The sequence below is a fragment of the Ranitomeya imitator genome, chromosome 3, assembly GCF_032444005.1.
Source record: "Ranitomeya imitator isolate aRanImi1 chromosome 3, aRanImi1.pri, whole genome shotgun sequence".
Classification (NCBI taxonomy): Eukaryota; Metazoa; Chordata; class Amphibia; order Anura; family Dendrobatidae; genus Ranitomeya; species Ranitomeya imitator.
Window position 1 is genome coordinate 420,022,989 of NC_091284.1, and position 27,758 is coordinate 420,050,746.

Below are 27,758 nucleotides of genomic sequence, written 5' to 3' on the forward strand. Positions count from 1 at the left end.
ACTCTAGCCAAAGCAGAGTGGACCTCCTGAAACACGGGGTGGTACTGAAAGAGGTACCCCAGCTTGGTAGACCCCGTTACACTGGTGGCAGACAGCGGGATATGATACCCCTTCTACAGGAGGAAAGGAATGAATGGAAAACAACTACCAGAAGTTAAAGAGGACTACATTAAAAGATCTGGTGGAAGCCCGAGGGTTGATCGCCAGCAACAAAACAAAAGCGGATTTGATAGCAGCCATCATGGAACACGACAGTGCAGCGCCCCCCAATGTAAATGTAGAGGAGACTGAATTCCAGAGGGAGGTAAAGAACAGACTGGCGTTCTATGGCCCAAACCCTGCAGTAGAGATCATACGAGAGGTGATGGCTGATGTGCGTACTGATCTGAAGGAAAAGATGGCCGAGCGGACCAGGATAGAGCTAGCCAAGATGGAGTTGGCAGAGCGGAGAGAGGAGAGTCAGCGAGCAGGGGGAGCTCTGGCCTTCGACGAGGTACCTTCAACAGTAAGCTACAAAAAGATCCATTATAATGCCTTCTGACAGTTGGGGGAGGCAGAGGAAGACAGTGATGGCTTTCTGCAGGACTTTGAGCGGCAGTGTGCCCTTCATCAAGTGAAGCCGGAGGAACGGGTTCAGATTCTGGCCAGCAAGCTGACAGGCTGGGCAGCGGACGCCTATTACACGGTACCTGATGACTGTATGGACTATGAGCGGATCAAAGAAGTGATCTTGGCCCAGTATGCGCTGACACCAGAGGCATAACGCCAAAAGTTCAGCGGACTTCTAAAACGCGTAACTGATACCCACGCTGAATGGGCCTGTAAATTACGGCGGTCACTGCTACAGTGGGTACAAGGGAGCTAAGCAACCACTAAGGAGGACGTCCTCCAGCTCTTCTTGTTAGAACGATTCTTTAATGGACTAACCCCCGAGACACAGGAATGGCTTTGGGACAGGCGGCCAATGACTCTTGAGGAAGCCGCTCGACTGGCCGATGAACATCATGATGCCAGGAGGCCTCAGTTGTCCAGATCAAAGATGGTCACTAGGGGGTCCGCCCATGGACCTGGAGGGCCCCAAACCACCGAAGATTGTAGGGGGACCAGCTAGAAACCTGGCCTACCACAGTCCCCCTGGGGCGCGATGCCACACCTGCCGTCAGCTGGGCCCCCTGCAAAGACAATGTCCCAACCGGACTCAGCATACCCGGTGGCCAAAGGCGGGAACAGCTACCTTCAGCTGGGCTGCTGTGCACTGCTACCAAGGCGAAGCTGACCCGGCATTGGGGGCTACGACTAACCAAGGGGTGGAAGAGATGGAGGAAGTGCTGCATGAAGTAGACCCCGTGCAGGCAGCCTGGGCAGATAATCGACAAGAGCATCGATGGGTCGTGTGGGTTAATGAGAAACGTATGCAGGGACTAAGAGATTCCGGGGCAACTTTGACCCTTGTGAAGCTAATCTCGTCCGGGTCCAAGAGAAGACGGACCAGACAGTGGCAGTCCGTGTAGCAGGGGGAGCGATACATCGACTGCCCACTGCCAGGATTCACCTGAACTGGGGAGTCGGGGATGGCCTTCTTGAGGTCGGCTTGATGGAGGATTTGCCTGCTGACGTCTTGCTGGGAAATGACTTAGGGCCCATGTTGTCTGCCTTCTCGGTTGCCCCTCTGGCTGAGACATATCCTGTGACCACCCGGAGACAAGCTCGAGCTGCGGAGGCGAAATCATACTCAGAGGAGGCCCAGGTAAGACATCCCAGCCCTACACATATTCCCATAGCCAGACACATTTCTTGGGCCACCCCAGATGAATTTAAGAGGGAGTTACTTGAGGTTCCTTCATTAGAGGGATATCGTGGGAAGGCACAGGAGGGGAGAGGGGTACTGGAAGGGGAACAGTTTATATGGAAGCAGGGACTCCTCTACCGGATCACAGAGCAGCATCACACAGGGACGATCCCCACTATAAAATGACAGCTGGTAGTTCCCAAGAAGTATAGGCAGGAGTTACTGCGAATCTCTCATGACATACCCTTGGCGGGGCACTTCGGCGTCAGTCGCACCAGGCATCGTCTTTTGGCCGGGGGTAACCTATGATGTTCGTCAGTACTGCCAGACCTGTGACAGTTGCCAGCGCATTGGCAAGAGGGGAGATCGATGCAAGGCCAAATTACGCCCCCCTCCCCATTGTGGAGGAACCATTTAGCCGAGTAGCGGTCGATCTGATAGGGCCGTTAGCCAAACCCAGTCCGTCAGGGAAAAGGTATATATTGACAGTGGTAGATTATGCGACACGGTATCCAGAGGCGGTTGCGTTACCTAACATACTGGCAGAGACGGTGGCGGCCGCCCTGCTCCAGGTTTTCTCACGGGTTGGATTTCCCCGGGAGATTATCTCGGACTAGGGTACCCAGTTTACAGCAGAGGTGACCAACCAACTGTGGAAGCTGTGCGGCGTAAAGTCCATTAGAAGTGCCCTGTACCACCCGCAAACCAATGGGTTGTGTGAACGCTTTAACAGGACGTTAAAACAACTCATTTGTACTTTTACCAGGACCTACAGGGACTGGGAGAAATTCTAGCCACACCTCCTGTTTGCCTATTGGAAGGTGCCCCAAGAATCCACGGGGTTCTCCCCGTTCGAGCTGGTATACGGGAGACGGGTAAGGGGACCCCTAGACTTAGTGCTAGAACACTGGGAAGGGGAGGGCCTCATAGAAGGGGTACCTATTGTACCCTATGTGCTGGAATTCCGGAACCGCCTACAGGAGCTGACCCAGGCTGTACATGAGAACATGCAGATGACCCAGAGGCGTCAGCACGTATGGTACGATCGGAGGGCCAGAGAGCGCACCTTGGAATTAGGACAGAAGGTCCTGGTGTTAGAGCCCACTAGGCAGAACAATTTCCAAGCTGCATGGCAGGGGCCCTATCAGGTAGTGGGGAAAATTGCCGACACAACCTATAATGTCGCTGATTGTGATGACCCCAGGGTTATCCGCATGTTCCACGTGAATATGCTGAAGCCCTACCGGGAGCGCCCTGAAGAGGTAGTGGCGACAGTGCACCTGAAGCAGAGGATTTAGCCGGACTTCCCTTGCCGGATGTCTTAGGGGAAAGGACTCAGTCTAAAACATGGGACCAGGTACACTTGGGTGAAGACCTAGGCCCCCGGGAGAGACAGCAGGCGGAGGAGTTGTTGAGGCAGCAACAGAGGATGTTTTCGGGGAGACCAGGGTACACTCGCCTGGCTCAACACAAGGTTGAGACCCAGGATCAGACCCCCCTGCGACAAAACCCCTTCCGCGTCCCTGAGTCTGTACGAGAGGGGATGCGACAAGAGATGCAAGAGATGTTGCGTTTAGGGGTCATTGAAGAGTCAGATAGTCCCTGGGCATCCCCCGTAGTGTTAGTACCCAAGAAGGATGGGACTACACGGTTTTGTGTAGACTATCGTAAGCTCAATGAGAAAACAGTGACGGATGCATATCCCATGCCGCGTGTGGATGAGTTGTTAGACAGGCTGGCGGGGGCAAAGTATTTGACCACCATCGATCTATGCAAAGGCTACTGGCAGATTCCCCTTAGTCCTGATGCTATTCCCAAGTCGGCATTTGTCACCCCGTTCGGCTTATTCCAGTTTCGAGTTATGCCATTCGGGATGAAGAATGCCCCGGCGACCTTCCAGAGGCTGGCTGACCGGCTTCTGGATGGCCTCCAGGACTATGCTTGTGCCTACCTGGATGACATCGCCATCTACAGTGCGACATGGGAAGAGCATCTAATTCACCTAGAGACAGTATTGGACAGGATCCACAAGGCCGGAATTACCCTGAACCCAAAAAAGTGTCACGTGGGCAAAGCAGAGGTTCAGTATTTAGGGCAGTGGGTGGGAAGTTGGAAACAGCGACCAGAACCAGCCAAGATTGAGGCCATAGCCAAATGGCCCACCCCACGAACTAAAACCCAGGTCATGGCGTTTCTAGGGACAGCGGGGTATTACAGGAAATTCGTTCCCAATTACAGCAGCGTAGCCAAGCCCCTCACTGATCTGACCTGTAAGAACCAATCCCGCCAGGTAACCTGGACCCCAGAGTGTGAGGAAGCCTTCCGCCAACTAAAGGACGCCCTCACCAATACCCCTGTATTGACTGCACCCGATCCAACTAAACGTTTCCTTGTTCACACAGGCGCTTCTATGTTTGGATTGGGGGCAGTAATGAGCCAAGTCGGGCCGGACGGCCAAGAACACCCGGTAGCTTACCTGAGTCGGAAACTACTGCCCTGTGAAGTTAGCTATGCGGCCATTGAGAACGAGTGCCTGGCAGTAGTATGGGCACTCAAAAAGTTGCAACCATATTTGTATGGACGACAGTTTCCCCTCCTAACGGACCATAATCCCCTAGTCTGGCTTAATCGGGTCTCCGGAGACAACGCCATATTGCTGCGGTGGAGTTTACCCCTACAACCTCGGGACTTCACCATCCACTACAGACCCGGCAAACAAAACGGTAACGCCAATGGACTAAGTCGACAAACGGAACTTGTACCAACCCCATAAACTGCGGTCATCCCCAAACCGATCCGTTAAGGATCAGACTGTGTATGCCGATCGCGTCGCTGAAAAGGGGAGACGTGTTACGTGCTACGGAACCACTCAGCACCCTGAATATGTTGTGCAGTTATATGTATGTATAATAGGTTCCATGTGAGATGCATGTCCCTAATGCATCAGCCCACAGGCTGCACCCCTGGGCAGAGGGGACACAATATTCCCCTTTTGTCTGCCCCCACCTTTGTAATTCCCACAGTAAATATCGGCAGGCTCCGGCCACCTGCGGCTATTGTAATGTATGTCTGGCCTGCCGCTTTTCTATTGGCCTGCCCTCTGTATCTGTGTGATATATTCTGTGTCCTGTGAGTAAAGTGTTGTCAGACTGGAAATACGTGGGGAAGCAGTGATCTTTTATATGCACCCATGTAACCAAGCAATTCCAGCCAGCATCCTTCATTCAGGCTCCAGCCAAAGCAGAGTGGACCTCTTGAAACACGGGGTGGTACTGAAAGAGGTACCCCCGCTTGGTAGACCCCGTTACATTGTGTTTTCACTACTGATTAATAAAATCAAATTGAACATGCTCTATTATTATCACATCAGAATTTTTATAGAATAAGTTACTGTATATCTTTAGTTCCCAGTTGCTGCATTGGAAGGAACAGTAATATTGCCAACATTCTAGGTCTAGGTGTTTGACCCGTGTTCATACATCTATACTAAAAAATGTACATGATCAAATACAGTTTCCTAGGTTTATAATAGAAATGTATCTAAGAAATGGATGCCACTCAAATGTTTTTTTTACGCACCCATAGACTTGAATAGGTGAGTCTCATCGGAGAATTGGAAGAGAATAATAGTGCACGCTGTGATTACTCTCTCATGAACGGCAGGGCCGAGAAAAAATTATTCATCTGAACAGCCCTATTGAATAACATGAGTTAGTGTGCTTTCGTGTACTGTGCGATTAAAAATCAAATGGCACACGTCCGATTTATACGCTCGTCTGCATGAGCCCTTATAGCTAGCTTTACAATGAAGCTTTCTTTAAGGTTCTTAATTCCATCCTATTGGTAGCACACAAGTTGTTTTCTACAATTTTCGTAATTGTAACCATTTAATACTGTATTACTCGAAGAAGTTGGCCACTACTTTACATGTCCCTTTCATATGAACTAACTGATCTAGAGACGCACTTTACTAAATACCTTGTTGTTTCAAATCCTTCTGCAACCTGAGCTTCATTCCTAGTCACATTATCCCTGCCTAAGCCTTTCCTGGCTTCCAGCGATATGACATCAACATCTTCCTCAGTTCCGGGCTCTGGAAACTGATGGGTGGGCATGGTTAGCAATAGAGTGGATGGGTCTCCTTTCAGCTGGGCTCACATTGTTCCCGTGCATGCTGCTGCAGACACCGCTCTTCCTGCAGACCCAGCTCTCCCTTGTATCTGTACATATATAGCAGAGTCTATATACAGTACAGACCAAAAGTTTGGACACACTTTGTCATTCAAAGATTTTTCTGTATTTTCATGACTATGTAAATTCACATTGAAGGCATCAAAACTATGAATTAACACATGTGGAATTATACACTTAACAAAAAAGTGTGAAACAACTGGAAATATGTCTTATATTATAAGTTCTTAAAAGTAGCCACCTTTTGCTTTGATGACTGCTTTGCACACTCTTGGCATTCTCTTGATGAGCTTCAAGAGGTAGTCACCGCAAATGGTTTTCAATTCACAGGTGTGCCCTGTCAGGTTTGATAAGTGGGATTACTTGCCTTAAAAATAAATGGGGTTGGGACCATCAGTTGTGTTGAGCAGAAATCTGGTGGATACACAGCTGATAGTCCTACTGAATAGACTGTTAGAATTTGTATTAAGGCAAGAAAAAAAGCAGATAAGTAAAGAAAAACGAGTGGTCATCATTACTTTAAGAAATGAAGGTTAGTCAGTCCGAAAAATTGGGAAAACTTTGAAAGTGTCCCCAAGTGCAGTGGCAAAAACCATCAAGCGCACAAAGAAACTGGCTCACATGAGGACTGCCCCAGGAAAGGAAGACCAAGAGTCACCTCTGCTTCTGAGGATAGTTTTTCTGAGTCACCAGCCTCAGAAATCGCAGGTTAAGAGCAGCTCAGATTAGAGACCAGGTCAATGCCACACAGAGTTCTAGCAGCAGACACATCTCTACAACAACTGTTAAGAGGAGACTTTGTGCAGCAGGCCTTCATGGTAAAATAGCTGCTAGAGAACCACTGCTAAGGACAGGCAACAAGCAGAAGAGACTTGTTTGGGCTAAAGAGCACAAGGAATGGACACTAGACCAGTGGAAATTTGTGCTTTGGTCTGATGAGTCCAAATTTTAAATCTTTATATATAAAATGCAAGTGACTAGCACACTCCAAAAGTGTTGTGATGCAAAGTGGGGTTTTTATTTACATACAGTATTCACAAACGTTTCGGTCGTTACTGGACCTTCATCAGTGTGCTAATATACTAGTATGGTTAGAGAAGCCCCGAGTAGCAAGGTTAGATTGCATCAATAAAAAGCCTGAAGACACATAGGTCGCGGGGGTAGGTACAAGCCGCAGAGATACAATGTTGTGTCACAAGTGACACTAACTGCTGGATGGAGCAGGAGCCACGCGGAATGTACTGCCAGTATGGGCTGCAAAATAGTGCGGATGAGGTAGACACAAGCTACTGATATAGGGTAATGTGTCACGGACTGATACTATCTGCTGAATGAAGCAGGAGGCACGCGGTATGTACCGCCAGTATGGTCTGCAAAATAGTGCTCAAGGGGTAGGCACAAACTGCTGAATGAAGCAGGGGCCACACGGTATATACCGCCAGTCTTGGCTGCAGGAATAGTGCGCACTATCCGCCTCATCAGCAACAGGAAGCACGTGGAATCTTTGGCTCCAACCACCGTGTCTTTGTGCGATGCAAAAAAGGTGAAAGCATGGACTCTACATGCCTGGTTCCCACCGTGAAGCATGGAGGAGGAAGTGTGATGGTGTGGGGGTGCTTTGCTGGTGACACTGTTGGGGATTTATTCAAAATTGAAGGCATACTGAACCAGCATGGCTGCCACAGCATCTTGCAGCGGCATGCTATTTAATCCAGTTTGCATTTAGTCGGACCATCATTTATTTTTCAATAGGACAATGACTCCAAACACACCTCCAGTCTGTGTAAGGGCTATTTGACCAAGAAGGAGAGGGATGGGGTGCTACGCCAGATGACCTGACCTCCACAGTCACCAGACCTGAGCCCAAACGAGATGGTTTGGGGTGAGCTGGACCGCAGAGTGAAGGCAAAAGGGCCAACAAGTGCTAATCATCTCTGGGAACTCCTTCAAGATTGTTGGAAGACCATTTCTGGTGACTACCTCTTGAAGGTCATCAAGAGAATGCCAAGAGTGTGCAAAGCAGTCATCAAAGCAAAAGGTGGCTACTTTGAAGATCCTAGAATATAAGACATATTTTCAATTGTGTCACACTTTTTTGTTAAGTATATAATTCTACATGTGTTAATTCATAGTTTTGATGCCTTCAGTGTGAATTTACAGTTTTCATAGTCATGAAAATACAGAAAAATCTTTAAATGAGAAGGTGTGTCCAAACTTTTGGTCTGTACTGTACATGTACACACATTGCTATATACTCTGTGTAAGGTATATACACCCTTCTGTATACTCTTTATTATATGAATACATTCAATTCTCTTACCGCATTCGTCTACCTATCCATCCCATCCATCAGTCAGTCAGTCAGTGATGGGGAGTATGAGATAATCTTTATTGCCAGGTCTGCTGTTCTGGTGCTTTGTGCATTACTTCTATTCCCTGTAACAGATTCCCATACAGGAGATCATGTTGAAGATGTGTGTGACCGTGAAGGAGGAGTGGGAAGGGTTTAAGCAGAGTAATGGAGGTGTGCTCACTCCTGGCTTGCAGCCCAGCACAAGGAGTGATGGGAAATGTAGTCACAAGGAAGCAGAGTATTCTGAAGAGGAAGTGATGGCTGTGAGAGCAGAGCTGGGGCCAATGACAGGAAGTGAAGCAGAATGGAAGAAAACTACTTGAAACTTGGCAGAAAATGTACATGGAGATTTTTAGGGGCATATAAATAAGTTGTTCTTGTAAGCCTGCATTTACTTGTCCGTGTTTCTACGGATCATGATTTCTACATGGCCATTGGTCTCCGGACCTGAACTCATATATATGCATATGAGGCTGTTGAGTTCTGCTTAGGGATGCCACAGCTGGTCCAGATACCATGGTCTGTACTCTGACTGTGAAACACAGGCGTGATTATAGCCTAAGAGCAGTATGGTTGTAGTGAATCATGATGATGTGTGTATTACATATTTTCAGTGTTTTAAAGTCAAAATAATTATATATTCTGTGTTATTTGTAGAATCCTTCAGTGGCCAGCTTTCACTTTCTTCAAAGTTATCTGCAATGAAAAAAGCTTCCACTGCTGAAGACAATGATGATTTTCAAGCTGATAGAAAACGAAGCCGCGCTTCTCCCAGTGAGCAGCAGGTAATAATCATAGTATTCATAGGAAAGTATTTAATAAATGTATTACTTTCCATCTTGATTACTTGTGGTTTACTCAGGTCACGCCACAGCTCATTTGTCATATTTAGTTACTACTCCCAATTATAAATGGCCTCATTATTGCTCTGCACATTGATGTGTCAGAGAGACTAACGACTTTGGATTTGACAAAGGATGGTTAATTACCACAGCCTATATGTTAATTGTTACTCGCTTAACAGTTATTTTCCTAATGTTTAATTAAAATAAAAACTGACATTTGGGTTACAGTGAGTTTTACAATAACTTACAATGGGACAATCGTTTCCCGTTGTCACTTGTTATGATACTTGTTAGTGTACACATATAATAAAATATGTGTTCATTTAAACTTTGCCATGCTTGTTCAAAGATGGCGCTGGCCTGTTCTCCTATATTCATTGAAAATGCATGCCAAGAAGCAGCTGTCAGCCCACAGCTGTATGAAGTCTATCGCCATTTCTTTTATAAAATGTACTAATTGCTCACTGCTTTAATTGTGAAGCTGGTTGTTAGACTGTAGAATTTTTTTCTTTGTTCCTTTTGAGCAGTATATCTTTCCAAATAGTACAGTATATCCTCATGCATTATCATGATTTGGGCAAATGCAAAGGCCAACTTCTGATTAGACTTAAGCTAGGGTTTTATGTGACATGTCAACCATACGATTACAAATCTGACAAATACTTATTTAGCAGATGCGAAAGCGACCCTGCTTTGAGAAAGGCGTACAGTTTATTGATGAAGATGAAAATAATGGCAACAGCAGTTTAGCCAATACTTTTTGCAAACAGCAAAAATCTGCTGTTCCACATGCCTCAGATGATTCGGCACCATCGTCTTCAAAGCAGGTTAGTAGCAACTTTCAAATACTGAATCCTCAGAGTATAATTAGTCTGCTCCTTATGAAGCGACAGCTGTTACATCTTTTGCGCGTTCATAGATGATTAAATTCATCAGCAAATCAAACTGGTTGGCCTCAATGATTCCTTTTGGTCAAAAATTTGAATAAAATGGACCTTCTGCCACCTATTTTACATCTAATGTTGCATTTACTTCTGTTAGCTACAAATTGCAAATGCAGGAATGTATGTGTCTCCCTTGTTCTCTATTTTATTCTATTGCTTTTGGTGATAAACGAAAGTCATGTTTATTCTTAGTTTTGTTACCAAGCTATGAAATAGAATTGAAGAATTTAAAAAAGTGCCTGAATATCTTGCATGATGGCACAAGAGGGTGCTGTAGGCTGTGTTATGTTAGACCGTCTTTGTGTTGCAAAGCCACAAAGTCTTCGCATGGACACTAGATATTTAACATAATAATTGATATATTTGACAGTGTGTGTTTTTTTTGCCTTGTGTGTATTTTTGGGGGTGATTTTAAGTTGTTTCTGTACCACTTTTAGCTGGCAATTCATAAACTGCATTTGATACTTGGAGAGATGTCTTAAGTTTACCTGATTTCCCTTGTAATTTGCCTATTAAATTATAGGAAATGATCAGCTGCATTGATATCAGAATATGCTCATTTGATGTCCTGAAGCTGGCAGTAAAAGGGTCACTGTCTGTGTCTTGCTCTGAGTGTTGGTCTTATAAGAACAATCTCCTGTAGCTGACTTGTCAGAGCCTCATTTCACCTGTAATGGAATTTAGATTTACTTCAACAAGCACTCTGTTCTCATTATGTCCCCTCATAGTAAACCTATATATAATATATTTACAGTGGGTACGGAAAGTATTCAGACCCCTTTAAATTTTTCACTCAGAGGATCCCCAAATTCAGGTGTGAAAAACTTGTTGCATCATTCCCAAGAAGACCAATGGCTGCATTAGCTCAAAAGGGTGCTTCTACTCAGTACTGAGCAAAGGGACTGAATACTTATGACCATGTGATATTTAAGTTTTTCTAATAAATTTTCAAAAATTACTACATTTCTGTTTTTTTTCAGTCAAGATGAGGTGAAGAGTGTACACTAATGATAAAAAAATGAACTTATTTGAATTTACCAAATGGCTGCAATGAAACAGAGTGAAAAATGTAAAGGGGTCTGAATACTTCCGTACCCTCTGTATTTGTGTGTGTGTGTGTGCGCATATATTATATGTACTGTATATACTCGTGTATAAGCTGAGATTTTGAGCACTTTTTTTGTGCTGAAAATGCCCCCCTCGGCTTATACACGAGTCAGTTGTCCTAGAAAGCCTACTAGGGAGGGGGAGCGGTGAAGCAGAAGACATCATACTCACCCTCCTCACGCCATCGCTGTATCTCCATCCGGGCGCCATCTCTTCCTGTGCTGAGCGGTCACCTGGTACCGCTCATTAAGGTAATGAATATGCACGCATCTCCACTCCCATAGGCGTGGAGTGCATATTCATTACTTTAATGAGCGACACCACATGACCCCTCAGCACAGGTGAGCTGCCGCGCTTGAACAACGGAGAAGCAGGGACAGAGCTACAGCAAGGAGGGTGAATAGGACGGGGGGAGGGTGAACCATGCATACAGACGGGACCTGGGGAGCTGAGCCATACATACAGATTGGGACCGGGGGAGCCGAGCCACGCATACAGATGGGAGCAGGGGATCCCGAGCCATGCATAAAGACGCGACCGGGGGAGCCATGCATACAGATGGGACTGGGGAAACCATGCATACAACAGGGGGAGCCACACATAGCAGGACAGGATGGGGGCAGCCACACATAGCAGGACAGGACGAGGGAGCTACACATACCAGGACAGGACGGGGGCAGCCACACATAGCAGGACAGGGATGAGGGGACAATGCATACCCGGCTTATACTCGAGTCAATAAGCTTACCCAGTTTTCCGTGGCAAAATTAGGTGCCTTGACTTATACTCGGGTCGGCTTATACTCGAGTATATATGGTAACTTTTAAATAAAAGCGATGTTACCAGTGTGATATGTAATAGGTGCTTTTTTGCATTCCTGATCTCACTGCAGAGCTGTGTTAACTGTCATAGGACAACATTAAACACAATTGCAGGTTCCTCTCAGTTCTCCAGATTCGATCTCACAAGCAGCCAGTGTTGCAATACAGCACAAATGTGAGAGCTGCAGCAAATTTGTTTGTAAGGGGACAAAGCTCAGTTTTACTGTTAGCTACATTGCTTACACTGGTAATGCCCCTTTCATATAAAATAGGCTTTGGAGGCAGATTCCTATGCAGACAGTGTCCGACCCATAGATCTTAACAGCTCGTTTAAATTATAAGAAAAGCTTGGATTTCTCTGTAATAAGACATTGGATCGCAGATATCAAAGTGTCATTTTATTCAGCTTCCTATAACCTACATGCCCTTAGGAGGGTTGATTCTACTCACAGATTCCCTTTAAGGTATACTATACATAGTGAGGGGTCTGACAAGCCTGCTCATAACTGCGGACCTTTTCTCTGCCAATGTCAGATCTCCAAATTAGTATGTTCTGTTATCAGTGCAGCTGAAATTAAGCAAATAGACTGGAAAATGCAGTAGATCAGAAGACATTTATATACAATATCATTTTGGAAATGAAGGCAAATCACCTAACAAAGTGATTTGCACATTTTCTTAACATGTCTATGCTGGACAAAATGATTAAGAAAAATGAATGCTTAGTTACTCTTTAAGGGTTCTTCCTTTTGCTAATAAATGAGCCAAATCTGAAGTAATCTGTTGCTATCTGCTCCTATAGAAGGGGACATTGTGGAAAAAAATTATGCCGATGCAAATCAGCTTGATTATCAAATTTATTGCTGCTCGGAGCCCTTTGATTTCTAACCCCTTACAAATATTGGTTATACTATGTCGGCTCCCTGCATTTGATGCGGGCTCAACAACTGAGCCGTGTCTTTGTGGCCATCATCTACGTTCAACAAATGTGAAGGCAGCAGAGCGGAGCCAGTGGCTATTAACCTATTAAAAGCCGCTGTCAGACTGAGACAGCGGCATTTACAATGTACAGCCCAGAGTAATGTGATGCTCTAACGCACCATCGGTGCCACCCACAACATGGTCGACCATAGATTATCATGAAAACCAAGGGTTTGCCGAAGACTCCATGCCTGTTGATGGTACTCCTATGAAACTCAGTCTGTGGCTGGTATTCATAGGAAATCATTTTTCTATGCACAGCAGGACTGTAAAAAGAAAAAAAAAAAGGTTTTTAAACATATAAAAACATAAAAAAAAAATCTAACTGTACAACTCATGCCTGTTTTCCCTCATTAAAAATAAAAAATTTAAAGCAAAAAATTCACGTGGTATACCTATGTGCGGAAAAGTACAATCACTGAAAATATACAATTAATTTAATGGTGTAATGTGAGAAAAAAATTAAAACTATGGTTCTTCGGTCACTATAACTCTTAAAAAGAAAAAAAAAAATGTAGTTAGAGGTGATCAAAACATTATAGCTATCCCTATCCCAAAATGGTAACAATACGAATATCAGCTCATGAAGCAAAAAACAAACACTCACAGAGCCCCATCGAAAAAAATTTAAAACTTTACAGGTCTCAGATAACTCAAACACAAATGACATTTTTCCTTATTAATGTCACTTTTTTTTTCACCACTTAACCCCTTCACGACGTTGGGATTTTCAGATTTTGCTTTTTTTTTCTCCATTTCTTCCCAGAGCCATAACTTTTTTATTTTTTTGTCAATGTGGCCATGTGAGGGCTTATTTTTAGTGTGACAAGTTGTACTTTTGAACAACACCATTGATTTTACCATATAATGTACTGGGAAATAGGGAAAAAAAACATTGCAAATGCAGTGAAATTGCAAAAAACGTTGCAGTTGAACAATTTTTTTTACCATGTGCACTAAATGCTAAAACTGACCTTTCATTTTGATTCTCCAGGTCATTACGAGTTTGCAGATACTAAACATATATAATTTCTTTTTTATTTAAGTGATGAAAAAAAATCCAAAGTTTGTAAAAAAAAAAAAAAAAAAAAAAAAAAAAGTAATAACAATAAAATAAATAAGTGGAGCCATTTCCCGAGACTCATGGCATCTACATTTTTCGGGATCTGGGGCTGGGAGAGGGCTTATTTTTTGTCCACCGAGCTGATGTTTTTACTGATACCATTTGGTTTTGATCGCCTGTTATTTCATTTTATTGCAATGTTGTGGCAACTGAAAAAAGCATAATTCTGGCGTTTTGATTTTTTCAGTTACACCATTTACCCATCGGATTACCGTATATACTCGAATATAAGCCGAGATTTTCAGCCCACTTTTTTGGTCTGAAAGTCCCCCTCTCGGCTTATACTCGAGTCATACCCAGGGGCGGCAGGGGAGGGGAGCGGGGGCTGTCTAATTATACTCACCTACTCCTGGCACGGTCCCTGCACATCCCTGGCTTCCCAGCGCCCCAGCTTCTTCCTGTACTGAGCGGTCACATGGTACCGCTCATTACAGTAATGAATATGCGGATCCACCTTTCATAGGGGTGGAGCCGCATATTCATTACTGTAATGAGCGGTAACGTTGACCGCTCAATACAGGAAGAAGCTGCGGGGAAGCAGGGACTGCACCGCACCAGGAGCAGGTGAGTATAACGGGGAGGGGAGCGCTGCGCGATATTTACTTGCTCCCCGTTGCGGCGGCGCTCTGTCTTCTGCAGTGATGCTCAGGTCAGAGGGCATGGTGACGTGGTTAGTGCGCGCCCTCTGCCTGAACGTCAGTGCAGAAGACGCTATGGAGCGGCGCCGGAACGAGGAGCAGGTGAATATTGAAAATGCCGGGGGCCTGAGCGACAGAGAGGTGAGTATGTGATTTTTTTTTTTTTTATCGCAGCAACAGCAAATGGGGCAAGTGTCTGTATGGAGCATCTTATGGGGCCATAACGTTTGTGCAGCACTATATAGGACCAGTGTCTGTATGGGGCCATAATGTTTGTGCAGCACTATATGGGGCCAGTGTCTGTATGGGGCCATAACGTTTGTGCAGCAGTATATGGGGCCAGTGTCTGTATGGGGCCATAACGTTTGTGCAGCACTATATGGGGCAAGTGTCTGTATGGGGCCATAACGTTTGTGCAGCACTATATGGGGCAAGTGTCTGTATGGGGCCATAATCAACATTTGTGCAGCGTTATATTGGGCAAATGTGTCTATGGAGCATCTTATGGAGCCATCATAAACTTTATGGAGCATTATATGGGGCTCCTGATTCAATATGGATATTCAAAAACACTGATGTCTCAATTAATTTTACTTTTATTGGTACCTATTTTTACTTTTGACATTTACCGGTAGCTGCTGCATTTTCCACCCTAGGCTTATACTCGAGTCATTAAGTTTTCCCAGTTTTTTGTGGCAAAATTAGGGGGGGTCGGCTTATACTCTGGTCGGCTTATACTCAAGTATATACGGTAATTATTTTTATATTTTGACAGATTCTGAACTCGGTAATACCAAATATGTGTATTTTTAATCTTTTTTTATTGTTTTATTTCAAATGTGGTAAAAGGGGGATGATTTGAACTTATATTTTTTATTTATATTTTTAAAAACTTCTTTTCTACCTTTTACCTGCTTTAGTAGTTTTCTTAAGAGAATTAAAGCTGCGGTATTCTGATCACTTGTTCTACACACAGACCTCATAATGTGTAGCACAATTCATCATCTGCTATGAATGCCGGCTATAGCACGGGGGTCTTCTGCAGATCCCTGGTTGTCATGCCAACCCATTGGCGCCCCGCGATCATGTGACAGGGATGCCGATGGGCAGGTTTGTGATGCGCTTACAGCTTGCGCATGTTAAATGTCTCTGTCAGAGATTGACAGTGGAATATAACATGTTAACAGCCCCATGTGGATTGCGAATGAACACTTATAAAATAAAACCCAAAAAACAATTGTGGAGGTTTTTTTTTTGCAATTTTGACGCACTTGTAATATTTTCTCGCTTTCCAGTACGTCATATGATAAAATGGATTCAGCCTTTAAAAAGTATAAGGCTATGTTCTCACGTGGTGTTTTTGCAGCTTTTTTTTCCCACAGCAAAACTGCTCTCTTGGCTTTATGGAAGCTGCAGAAATAAGCAGATTTTGCTTGTTTTTTCTTGCTATATTTTTGCTGCGTTTTTGTCATATTACATTTGTCTCTTGTGCATGCTGATAAAGTTTGGTGAAAAAAAAAATCATGTTCTACTTCATAAAGTTTTGGCACAAAAAAACAAAACATTACTTTCAATGGGTGAAAAACGCTAAAAAAACGCTGAAAGTAACACGCTCTATTCTGCAACGACCAAGCAAAGCACAAAATACTGAGGACAAAAAAAACGTGTGTGCATGAGATTTCTGAACTCTCATAGACTTTGCTGGTACTGTAAAACACAGCTGAAAATTTGCATTAAAAAACGCAGCAAAAACGTCACTTGTGAACATACCTTAATTCGTCCCGCAAAAAAGAAGCATTCATATGGCTAACGACTGAAATCTAAAAAAGTTATGGCTCCAGGAAGAAGGTGAGGGAAAAAGGAAAGGGCAAAAACTGAAATTGTCATGTCGGGAAAGGATTAAAATCTACACATTTCTGAGTGATTAGCTGCGATTGTTTTCAGAACCGGGCTGGTTTTGCTTGTGGGTGCCATTTCAGCTGTAGCATTTGATCTCAGCCAAACAATTGCGCAAATATTCTATGAATGTGACCTTATTAAAAGATCAATTCTTCCCCTTACAGATTTTGGGGGTCTATGCGTTTCTTTAAACTACTTCACAGATTTAACCGCAGCGTCCCTCTTTCTGTGCTGGAGCTTGGCAAAATCAGCTTTCAGGTGGCATTCTATACATTTCGAGAACACTTGTAAATTATAACTGCTGAATTTCTTTTCCCCAAATGTATCCTTATATATTATTGCATAACTGTGTTATTTCTAGCCCTTTTACGATACAACGCAACTCAAATTCCAGTGTAAGAGTATGGCAGTGATTTGGTAAAAATACATGAGCAGCTATCTCATCAGCTGTTCAGACTTATACACACTTTATATGTCAGGTGGTCACAAGGGGTTCCCTGTATGTCTCAATTCTTGCAGCCGCCCAACCAAATGAAATGTTTATGCAGGTTTTTTTTACGCACTTCATTCTAAACTGAGAGCGTAGGACTTTATATGTGAGCAACAGCCAAACTGGTTTTCCTTTTTATATTAGTTATTTTGGAAAATAATGCCGAGCTTAATGTGTTGACATAGTTTTAATTACCAAAGCATGAAGTGTGAGTAAATCTTGCCATGTTGTATATAGTTGGCAATGAAGTCATCTCTCAGTAGGATAATAAAAAAAGTGGTGAAAATGTCATAAGAATGTGAACACTAATTACTGTAACCACCAAATACCTTTTAACAGACTTGGGGAAGCGGGGGAGGTTGTAATAAAGCATTTTCACTTATGATACATACAGATTGTGTCATATGGTTTTTTACAATTCTTTTTTAAGTAAAATTGAGGTTTTCATCCACAAGCTATATAAATTGCAAGCAAGAGCAAGCCAACTGCCTCTGGATTGTCATGGATTGTAAGGTAGAGAAAAAGTAATTATATATCACCTTTTGTGCGCCATATTCAGTGTGTATTTTTTCCTGAAGACTGAAGCCCCCCCCAAACACATTAGACTAATGTCAGCCAAACCCCCCAATATTGATGGTATGTCCAACAGTTTAATGTGTATGGGGGCCTCTTGACTGTCCCCCTAATAGCTGATGTTGTAGGAGATAAGAATTCAGCATGTCTGATTTTGCACTGCTGATCCTTTTGTTCTCTAAGCGATAAGCCACCGCCAGAGGAGTCTGGCAGCGGCTTTTATAGAGAACACAGGAGTGCTCAGAAGAGCGAGTACTCCTGCGTATGGAGGAGCCGGGTGAGATAGCTACTAGCCAAACCATTGTTTGACCAAAAACAGTAAATGAAAGTCCCCGGAATCTGATTATTATAAAAAGAAAAAGGCCGTGTTAAACTCTCCATCCCTGGGTCCTCTGGCGAGTTTATGCCGATGGTCTCGGTATTTGGTTTTGGCTGCAGAACTGACGTCACGATGACCGCACAGCACACATTCATTGGGCAGTAGCCCTGAGAGGTGTTTAGATTACATTAGCAGAGCCAATGAGCTCACTGATTGGTGGACCCACTGTCATCGCGATTTCAGCACTGCAGCCAATGCCAGGCACTGGGACCATCGGCAGAGAATGACTACATCATGGTTTGTTTGTATATAATGACATGTAGTTGGGGAGATCCATTTACAGAAAGGCAACAACCCCATTAGGAGATTGTCCTTACACCCTATAACCCTTGTAATAACCTTGTTTTTTACACTTATTATTTACTAATGCTTTGATTGATAAGCAGTTTGATGGCCAGATTGATAGTGATCCATGAATACAGAGCCAAAGCAATGTTTTTGCCTCTGCCTTTATGCCGCTATGATCAAGCACACTTTAAACTCTAGATGTTAGCTGGCAGTTACATCGAAATGTTTTAATCCTTCACAAATTAAATTGGTATATGATAGGATTTGGCCAGCTGTAGACCCATCTTTAGCATTAGCTAGTTGATGTGTCATTTAATATTATAATGCTAGTGTTCTGACATCCTACCTGAGCATATAAATATAGTGTGCATAGTAGGGATAAAGATAAAATTTTATACAAGTCATGGAAACCTGGGGTCACTTAAATCCCTTAACGGCGACAATGTTTTGGGCCTGTAGGACACAGCTTTTTTTTTTTTCTTTTTATTTTACATTGTGTTCCAAGAGTCATGGCTCTTTCATTTTTCTGTTGACATAGCCATATAAAGGCTTGTTTTTGTTGGACATATGTAAAATGTGTTGAAAAACTTTTAATATCTTTTAATGTGTTAATACAGCTTATTTGCATTTTTTTTTATGCCTTTTGCCATGCAGTTTGTTTTGTGTGTCTCCATATTTTGAGAGTTAAGTTTCGAGCTGAAATATTATTTTGAATAAAATATGAATACTTCAAAAACATAGTTATTTTTCCAGGCTAGGCCAACTAAATATCAATGCCGCCTCATACACAGACAGGGCAGGAAAGTTATTTGACAGTATGGTTTAACCTTTATGGGATTAAGTTTAGTTTTAATTTTGCATGAAGCTAGATTGGAAATTCTTTATTAATACTTTTTTTTAAATAAAAAATCTAGACATTCTCCAACAATGTTTATGTACGTGGTCAGGGTCAGAATAACCTCAACATAGGTACTAAAGTATTTAGAATTGAGAGTCCTCAGTGGTTGATACCTTTTAATGGCTAACTGAAAAGATGGTAACAAATTGCAAGCTTTCGAGACTACACAGGTCTCTTCATCAGGCAAAGACTAAAACAAATTGTGAAGAATCACATATTTATGCACAACATAGCATAGGAAAGAAAAAAAAAAGGGGGAAAAAACATTGGTAAGACAGGTGACATGAAGCAGAATTACCATGAGTTATAAACAGTTATGTCCATAAATATTGGGCCAGTTCTTAGATAAGGATTGTTTTATTGGGGTCTGGTTCTGTTGTGATGACCCCTCATAGTCTGAGGGGCAAGTTCCTTAGTTGATGTAAAAAGAAATAAATCCATGCGACACATTCATTCCTTCAGTGAGAGTGTCAAAGGTCCTCATCAGTTTATATTCCTATACTCTTCTGTGTCTCTGAGATTTGAAGCTACCTTGCAACACAAGTAATTTCATGTCCATAATGTTATGATCCGGGAGACAGAAATGTATTGCCACAGGTAGATCCATTCTTTTTTCTCTTATTGTATGGCGATGAGAGTTCATCCTTGTTCTCAGCTTCTGCTCTGTCTCCCCTATATACAGACCCCCAGTTGGACATTTAGTACAAATAATTAGGTACACCACATTAGAAGTGACGCGGCTGAAAGTACCTGGGATCTTGTAGTCCTGATGTGAATTGGGGATCTTCATCTTGTCCGTGGTCATTTTAAATGGACAGGTTTTACATTTTTTCTGGTTGCAAGGAAAGGTACCTGCAGCTCTTGGAGAGGACAGGGAGCTCTTGACAATGATGCTTCTTAGATTTGGGGGCTGCCTAAAACACAGTAATGGGGGGTCTGGAAAAATGGATTGTAAGCGGGCATCTTTTTGCAGTAAAGGTTGTAATTTCCATGCAGCTCCCCTTAGCACCTTCAGATTTGGATTGTAGGTAACTACTAGAGGCACCCGGTTATTTTCTTCTTTAGCTATGTAATGTAGCAGGTTATTCCTTGATATTCTGGTGGCTCTTGTGATCTGGTTTTCAATTGTTCTTGGATGGTAGCCCTGATTAAAAAAGGTCTTTCTGAGGCGACCAAGGTGTTCATCCCTATCCATTGGGTTGGAACATATATGATTGTATCTGATGGCTTGGCTGTAGACAATAGAGTTTTTTTATGTGTTTTGGATGGAAACTGTCCCATTTAAGGTATGTTGGATGGTCGATTGGCTTCTGATACAGGGATGTCTCTATTTTATTGTTCTGCAGCTTAATGATGGTGTCCAAAAAGTTAATTTCAGTGCAGGAGTAGTTGAGTGTCAAGTTGATGGTAGGATGAAATTGATTAAACTGTTCATGGAACGTCTTTAGCTGTGGCTCAGACTCCGTCCAGATGATTAAAATGTCATCAATGTAGCGGTAGTACGCCAGAGGCCTGATGGGACATGAGGACAAAAAGTCGCTTTCAAGTTGGCCATGAAAAGATTTGCATACTGTGGGGCCATTTTACTTCCCATTGTTGTGCCAGTCTCCTGTAGATAGATTTTCTTGTCAAATTCAAAGTAATTGTGGATGAGGATGAATTTTATAAGTTTCACCACAGAATTTGCATCAGTCCCTGTGTTTTCCAGGAAGAATTTGCAGGCATTTAATCCATCCTGGTGTGGGATATTGGAGTACAAAGATTCCACATCCATGGTGGCCAGGATGGTTCCTTCTGGTAGAGGACCTATTGCTGATAGTTTATTCAATAGGTCAGTTGTGTCCTGAATGTAGCTAGGTGTATCCTTTACCAGGGGTTTAAGAATACCCTCTACCCATCCAGATACCTGCTCAATAAGGGTGCCCACACATGAGATAATTGGTCTTCCTGGGTTTCCAGATTTGTGGATTTTGGGAAGCATGTAGAATGTCCCTGTTCTTGGACTTTCTGGTATCAGGTCATTGGCTCTTATGGATTCGTCGGGCAGACAAGATACCAACTTGTTTAGTTCCTTGTAATAATCCTGTGTAGGAGCCGACTCCAATTTTTTGTAGTAGCGTGTGTCCATAAGTTGTCTGTTTGCTTCCTTCATATAGTCTGATGTGTTCATCATGACTATTGCACCTCCCTTGTCAGCAGGTTTGATGATGATTTCTTTGTTGGTTTTCAGAGACTATATGGCCTTTCTCTCCTGGGCACTGATGTTGGATGCTTGTCTCCTGTTAAAATCCACCATCATAGATACTATCAAATATCTGAAGGAGTCTATATACTTATCCAAATGAGGGTTGTGTCCAGGTGGAGGTGTCCAGACTGACCTCTTCTTTGTTGTTAGGATCCCTTTTCCTTCAGTCCAGGTGGGTTCTGAGTCTTCTGTATCATTGAAATATTCCCTCAGGCGCAGTCTCCTGAAAAAGTGTTCCATATCACTGCAGAGTTCAGTTTTATCCAGGGCCTTAGTAGGACAAAATGAGAGTCCTCTGGAAAGCACAGCCAGCTCCACTTTGGTTGGGTTTATAATCTGAGAGGTTAATGACACAGTTAGATGCTTTTGTATCTGCTATGGAGTGGTTGTCCAAATTGTCAGGTTTTGGCTTTGTTTTGTATCTGTTTCCATAGAGTCCTGAATTGAGGCGCAATCTGTGCAGTTTCTTTTCCTTGATATGAATCAGAAAGGCCTGTAGTTTGTTGTAGTATTGTTGTAATTTTTGCTCTGTGTCTTCTGTAAGTGTCTTCCTCAGAGTTTCAAATTGCCCTTGGGCTTTACTCTTTATGCTGTAGCAGACATGCAAAAGATGATTCCTTAATCTCTCAGAAGTCCTGTGACACAGGTTTTGTGCATAATAGGTATTGTAGGTATGAAGAATTGGGTTTGTAATCCAGAGTCCTTTGGGAATTAGATTCTCCTTTTTGGATTTAGATAGGATAAAAATGTTGCTGTCCATTTGTGCCCGTTTCTTCAGAACTGGTTTTAGTTCCATAAAGATGCGGTACATTCTGGTATCCTCCATTTTGATACAGGAAAGAAATATATCTTGGTACCGTGTTAGCCAGTAGATAGAAAAATATTAAGAATTGAGAGTCCTCAGTGGTTGATACCTTTTAATGGCTAACTGAAACTAAAGTGAAACCATACAAAAGGGGAGCACAGCCTAATAACTATAGGGTGCTGCATCATCTATCAGAAGTCAGACCACATGAAAGGACGAAAAGAAATACACTAACAATGCCCACACCTTACAATTAAACAACTTTTATTAGTGTACAATCGTTCAAATGTTATAAAAATTCAAGCCAAACATAAGCCAATGTGACATGGTAAAAAGTTGCAATAACAACATAATACAGCATCCAAATCTTTTAGAAACACTACTAGCAACGGTGCATGGAATTAGTGGAGACCATGCACTAATACATATGAAAGATACTATACAATATCCCAGTAATACTAAGTGTAGACGGAGGAATAATATACTAAGCTCTCCGCAGATGATTATCCCTTCTAGAGGAGCTGCAAGAAGAACCTAGAATTAATCAATGAAAGATTCAAGACCGTATAGTGTAGTCTCAGATGATACCAATGATTGCAATTAATATAGTAATCACAAAAACTTGTAGCACGGTATATCATAATACCCCAAATAAATAGACACCTACAGTAGAATGCCTGTAATGGGTATGTAGAATCACTGATTAGATTGTAATAGCAAAGACTGATAAGATAAAGTGCATGGTGCTGCACTTCATCATCTCTGAGCGCATTTGCCGACTTCCAGCATGTGGATTCACTAATGAATAGTCCTGCATGGCTGCATAATAAACGTCTCCCTCCTTTTCAATAGATTGCACAGCCTTTAGTAATTATCATTTTAGTATTTTTTTTGTGTGTGTGTATATATATATATATATATATATATATATATATATATATATATATATATATATATATATATATATATATATATATATATATATATATATATATATATAGCAAATGGATGCTCTACTGCCTAAGCACTATCCCTGACGAAGCTGTGATACACAGCGATACGCGTAGCATTTCTAGGCTACATGAGTCATGGGTCTCTATGAGTGACATGCTTTTTCTGCTAGCATACTCTAGTCTTGTGCGGCACCTTATCCAGCACCATGCAAAGGCTGTGCAGTCTATTGAGAAGGAGAGAGATGTTCATTATGCAGCCATGACTAGTGTAATATTGTATCCACATGCTGGACATCGACGAATGCGCCCAGACGCCCGGAGATGGTAAAGTGTAGTACCATTTACTTTATCGGTCCAGCCTTTGCTATTACAATCTAATAAGTGATTCTACATACCCATTACAGGCATTCTAGAAGTCTATTTATTTTTGGTATTATGATATACTTTGCTCCAATTTTTGTGATTACTACGGTATATTAATTGCCATCATTAATATCATCTGAGACTACATTATACTGTGTTGCATCTTTTATTGAATTCTAGCTTCTTCTTGCAGCTCTTCTCCAGGCGATGATCATCTCCTTCGGGGAGCTTAGTATATTATTCCTCCATCTACACTTAGTATTACTGGGATATATGTTTGCACTTGGATTATGTGCGGTTCAGGTTGTTTCATTGATATATTTTTTATGATGTTCGTCCTTCGTTTTCGAAGATGACCATGACTTCAGGGTTAGAAGAGAATTAATAGTTATGGGTCCGGAGGTGGCTGAGTCCAATCCGGGTCCTGAAGGTTCGCCCACATACTTGACATACGAAAGCAGATGTGGTCAGTACACCAGATTCTACTTGTGCCTTGCGTACAGCACGCTTTCTTTTTGCGTCACAGATTTTCCTATCTTCAGCTGCACGTGCTCCTGAGGTGATCCTGCCCCGCCAACCTGGACGATCCAGGGCAAGCTCTTCCCATTCATTGGTGTTGACTTCCAGGCTTTTGAGAGACACCTTAAGGCAGTCTTTATAGCGCTTCTTCTGCCCCCCAACTGCTCGCTTTCCTTGGCACAGTTCTCCATGCAGCAGTTGTTTCGGTAGTCGGCTGTCAGGCATTCGGACCACATGTCCAGCCCACCTGGCTTGGACTTTCAGCAGGAGAGTGTAAACGCTGCAGAGCCCAGTTTGTTCCAGAATTGCTGTGTCTGGGACATTGTCTTGCCACCTGATGTGGAGGAGTCTGCGGAGGCAACTCATGTGGAAATGATTAAGCTGTTTAGCATGCCAGCTGTACACTGTCCAGGTCTCGCTAGCATAGAGAAGTGTGGTGAGGACCACCGCACAGTAGACCTTCAGCTTGGTGGTAAAGCTGAGTCCCCTTCGTTCCCAGACATTCTTACGCAGTCTCCCGAAGGCGGCCCTGGCTTTGGCGATTCTGTTATTAACCTCAGCGTCTATGGTTACTTCATGGGAAAGTGTGCTGCCTAAGTAGGTGAAGTTATCGACTGCTTTGAGGTTTTGCTCCTTCACCGTGATACGTGGCTCCTTGTACAGTTTTCCTGGAACCGGTTGATACATGACTTCGGTTTTTCTAATGTTGATCTCGAGACCAAAACTGTTGCAGGCTTGCGAAAAACAGTCCATTTCATGCTGCATCTGCTGTTCCGTGCTAGCGTTAAGTGCACAGTCATCAGCAAATAGTAATTCACGGATAACAGTCTCATGCACTTTCGTAACCGCCTTCAGGCGTTTTGGGTTGAATAGCTTGTCATCAGTCCTGTACCTAACCTGGATTCCATCTTCACAGTTGTTAAAGGCATCACTTAACATTGCAGAGAACAGCATACTGAACAGGGTTGGAGCAAGCACACAGCCTTGTTTTACGCCATTTGTTACTGGGAAAGCCTCAGATACGTCTCCATCATTCAGAACCTTCACCATCTTGCCATCATGGAACTGCCGGATGACTGAGATGAACTTGCTCGGGCAGCCAAATTTTGCCATGATCTTCCACAGGCCGTCTCTACTGACTGTGTCAAAAGCCTTGGTCAAATCAACAAATGTTACATAAAGGTCACGGTGTTGCTCCTGGCACTTTTCCTGAAGTTGACGTGCTGAAAAGACCATATCTACTGTTCCACGTTTAGCACGGAAACCACACTGGCTTTCGGGGAATAGTCCTTGCTCAAGGTGATGTAAAAGGCGGTTGAGCAAGACACGAGCCAATATCTTGCATGCAGTGGACAGAAGGGAGATGCCTCGATGGTTGTCACAAGATTGGCGATTACCTTTCCTCTTGTATATGTGGATTATGCTGGCATCTTTCATCTGTTGTGGAACCTGTTCCTTTGTCCACATATATTGGAATAGTTTGGTTACCGTTTGCATCAGAACAGGGCCGCCAGATTTATATACCTCAGCAGGTATAGCATCATTTCCGGGTGCTTTTCCACAAGAAAGTTGTTTTACTGCTTTCCTGACTTCATCTCCACTTTGAAGAACATCAAGCTCCTTGTTGATTTCTACCTGGGGCATGCGAGCAATAGCCTCATCATTGATATTGGCAGGGCGATTAAGAATATTATTAAAGTGCTCAGCCCACCGTTCCAGAATTTGTTTCCTTTCTGTCAGCAGCTTAGTTCCATCTGCGTTAAGCAGAGATGAAGAGCTTGATGACTTGGGTCAATATACAGCTTTGAGTGCATCGTAGAGGCGTTTCTGGTCATGCTTATCTGCATAGCCCTGAATTTCGTCGGCCTTCTTGCTAAACCAGATATCCTGCATCTCGCGTAGCTTGATTTGTACCTTTCTTTTTATATTGGTAAAGGCACCTTTCTTGGCTAACGACGTGGGGTCATTTTGGTACACCTTATACCGCTGATGTTTCTCTTCTAAGAGTGTCTTTATTTCCTCGTCGTTTTCATCGAACCAGTCTTGATTATTTCTGGTTGCTGATCCAAGATGCTCCAGAGCAGTATTATAAACAGCATCTCTCAGAATTGTCCACTGCTCCTCAACGCCAATCTCCTCTGCCTGTAGTATATTTAACAGTCTGCCATCAAGGTCATTGGCAAATTCCCTTGCAATTCTTTTATTTTGCAGCTTATAGATATTCAGCCTCTTTGTCGTTTTCTGCCCTTGGGGTCTCCTCACAGGCAGGATGCGGAGCCTGCACTTAGACACAATGAGGCGATGGTCAGTCCAGCAGTCTGCACCATCTCATCCCTTTTCCTGGCAATGATGTAATCAATGAGATGCCAATGCCTCGATCGTGGGTGCATCCATGATGTCTTCTTGCGTGTGGGTAAGCAGAATTAAGTGTTGGTGATGACAAGGTCATGTGTGGCACACATCTTAAGGAGCAGTAGGCCATTACTGTTACACTTGCCAGTGCCGTGTCTCCCAATGACCCCTTCCCAGTTTTGATGGTCTGTTCCCACTCTGGCATTAAAGTCTCCAAGTATAATGAGTTTGTCTGCCTGTGGGATTGCTGAAATAAGTGTGTCAAGTTCATCATAGAACTTATCTTTAATGTCATCCGGATTAGTCATCGTGGAAGCATAGGCACTAGTGTTGAGCATTCCGATACCGCAAGTATCGGGTATCGGCCGATACTTGCGGTATCGGAATTCCGATACCGAGATCCGATATTTTTGTGATATCGGGTATCGGTATCGGAAGTGTAAAATAAAGAATTAAAATAAAAAATATTGTTATATTCACCTCTCCGGCGGCCCCTGGACATCAGCGGGAGGATCCGGCGTCCGGCACGGCTTCTTTCTTCAAAATGCGCGCCTTCAGGACCTGTGGTATGACGTCCCGGCTTCTGATTGGTCGCGTGCCGCCCATGTGACCGCCACGCGACCAATCAGAAGCCGCGACGTCATTCCTCAGCTAAAGTCCTAGAATGAGCGCCTTTTAGGACCTGAGGAATGACGTCGCGGCTTCTGATTGGTCGCGTGGCGGTCACATGGGCGGCACGCGACCAATCAGAAGCCGGGACGTCATTCCACAGGTCCTGAAGGCGCGCATTTTGAAGAAAGAAGCCGTGCCGGACGCCGGATCCTCCCGCTGATGTCCAGGGGCCGCCGGAGAGGTGAATATAACAATATTTTTTATTTTAATTCTTTATTTTACACTTTAATATGGATCCCAGGGCCTGAAGGAGAGTTTCCTCTCCTTCAGACCCTGGGATCCATGAGGATACATTCCGATACTTGATGTCCCATTGACTTGTATTGGTATCGGATATCGGTATCGGCAATATCCGATATTTTTCGGGTATCGGCCGATACTATCCGATACCGATACTTACAAGTATCGGACGGTATCGCTCAACACTAATAGGCACTGATCAGAGTCGCGTGTTTCTTGTTTGTAAGTGGGAGCTGAAATGTCAGACGGTCGTTGATGCCCTCCGGAAGCCAGGTAAGTTTACGAGCAAG

At 43.4% G+C, this 27,758-nt stretch overlaps 1 protein-coding gene across 3 annotated transcripts in view; it reads left to right on the forward strand.

Annotated features, from left to right (window-relative positions):
- Nucleotides 1-27,758, forward strand: part of BRIP1 (BRCA1 interacting DNA helicase 1) — a 567,171-nt gene that overhangs the window by 66,391 nt on the left and 473,022 nt on the right. Inside the window, exons 5-6 of one of the 3 annotated variants that reach the window (XM_069757210.1) lie at nt 8,991-9,118; nt 9,850-10,005. In XM_069757210.1, coding sequence (XP_069613311.1) covers nt 8,991-9,118; nt 9,850-10,005 — 284 coding nt within the window. The remainder of the gene's footprint in view (nt 1-8,990; nt 9,119-9,849; nt 10,006-27,758) is intronic. The other 2 variants (XM_069757211.1, XM_069757212.1) reach the window with 2 other exon arrangements.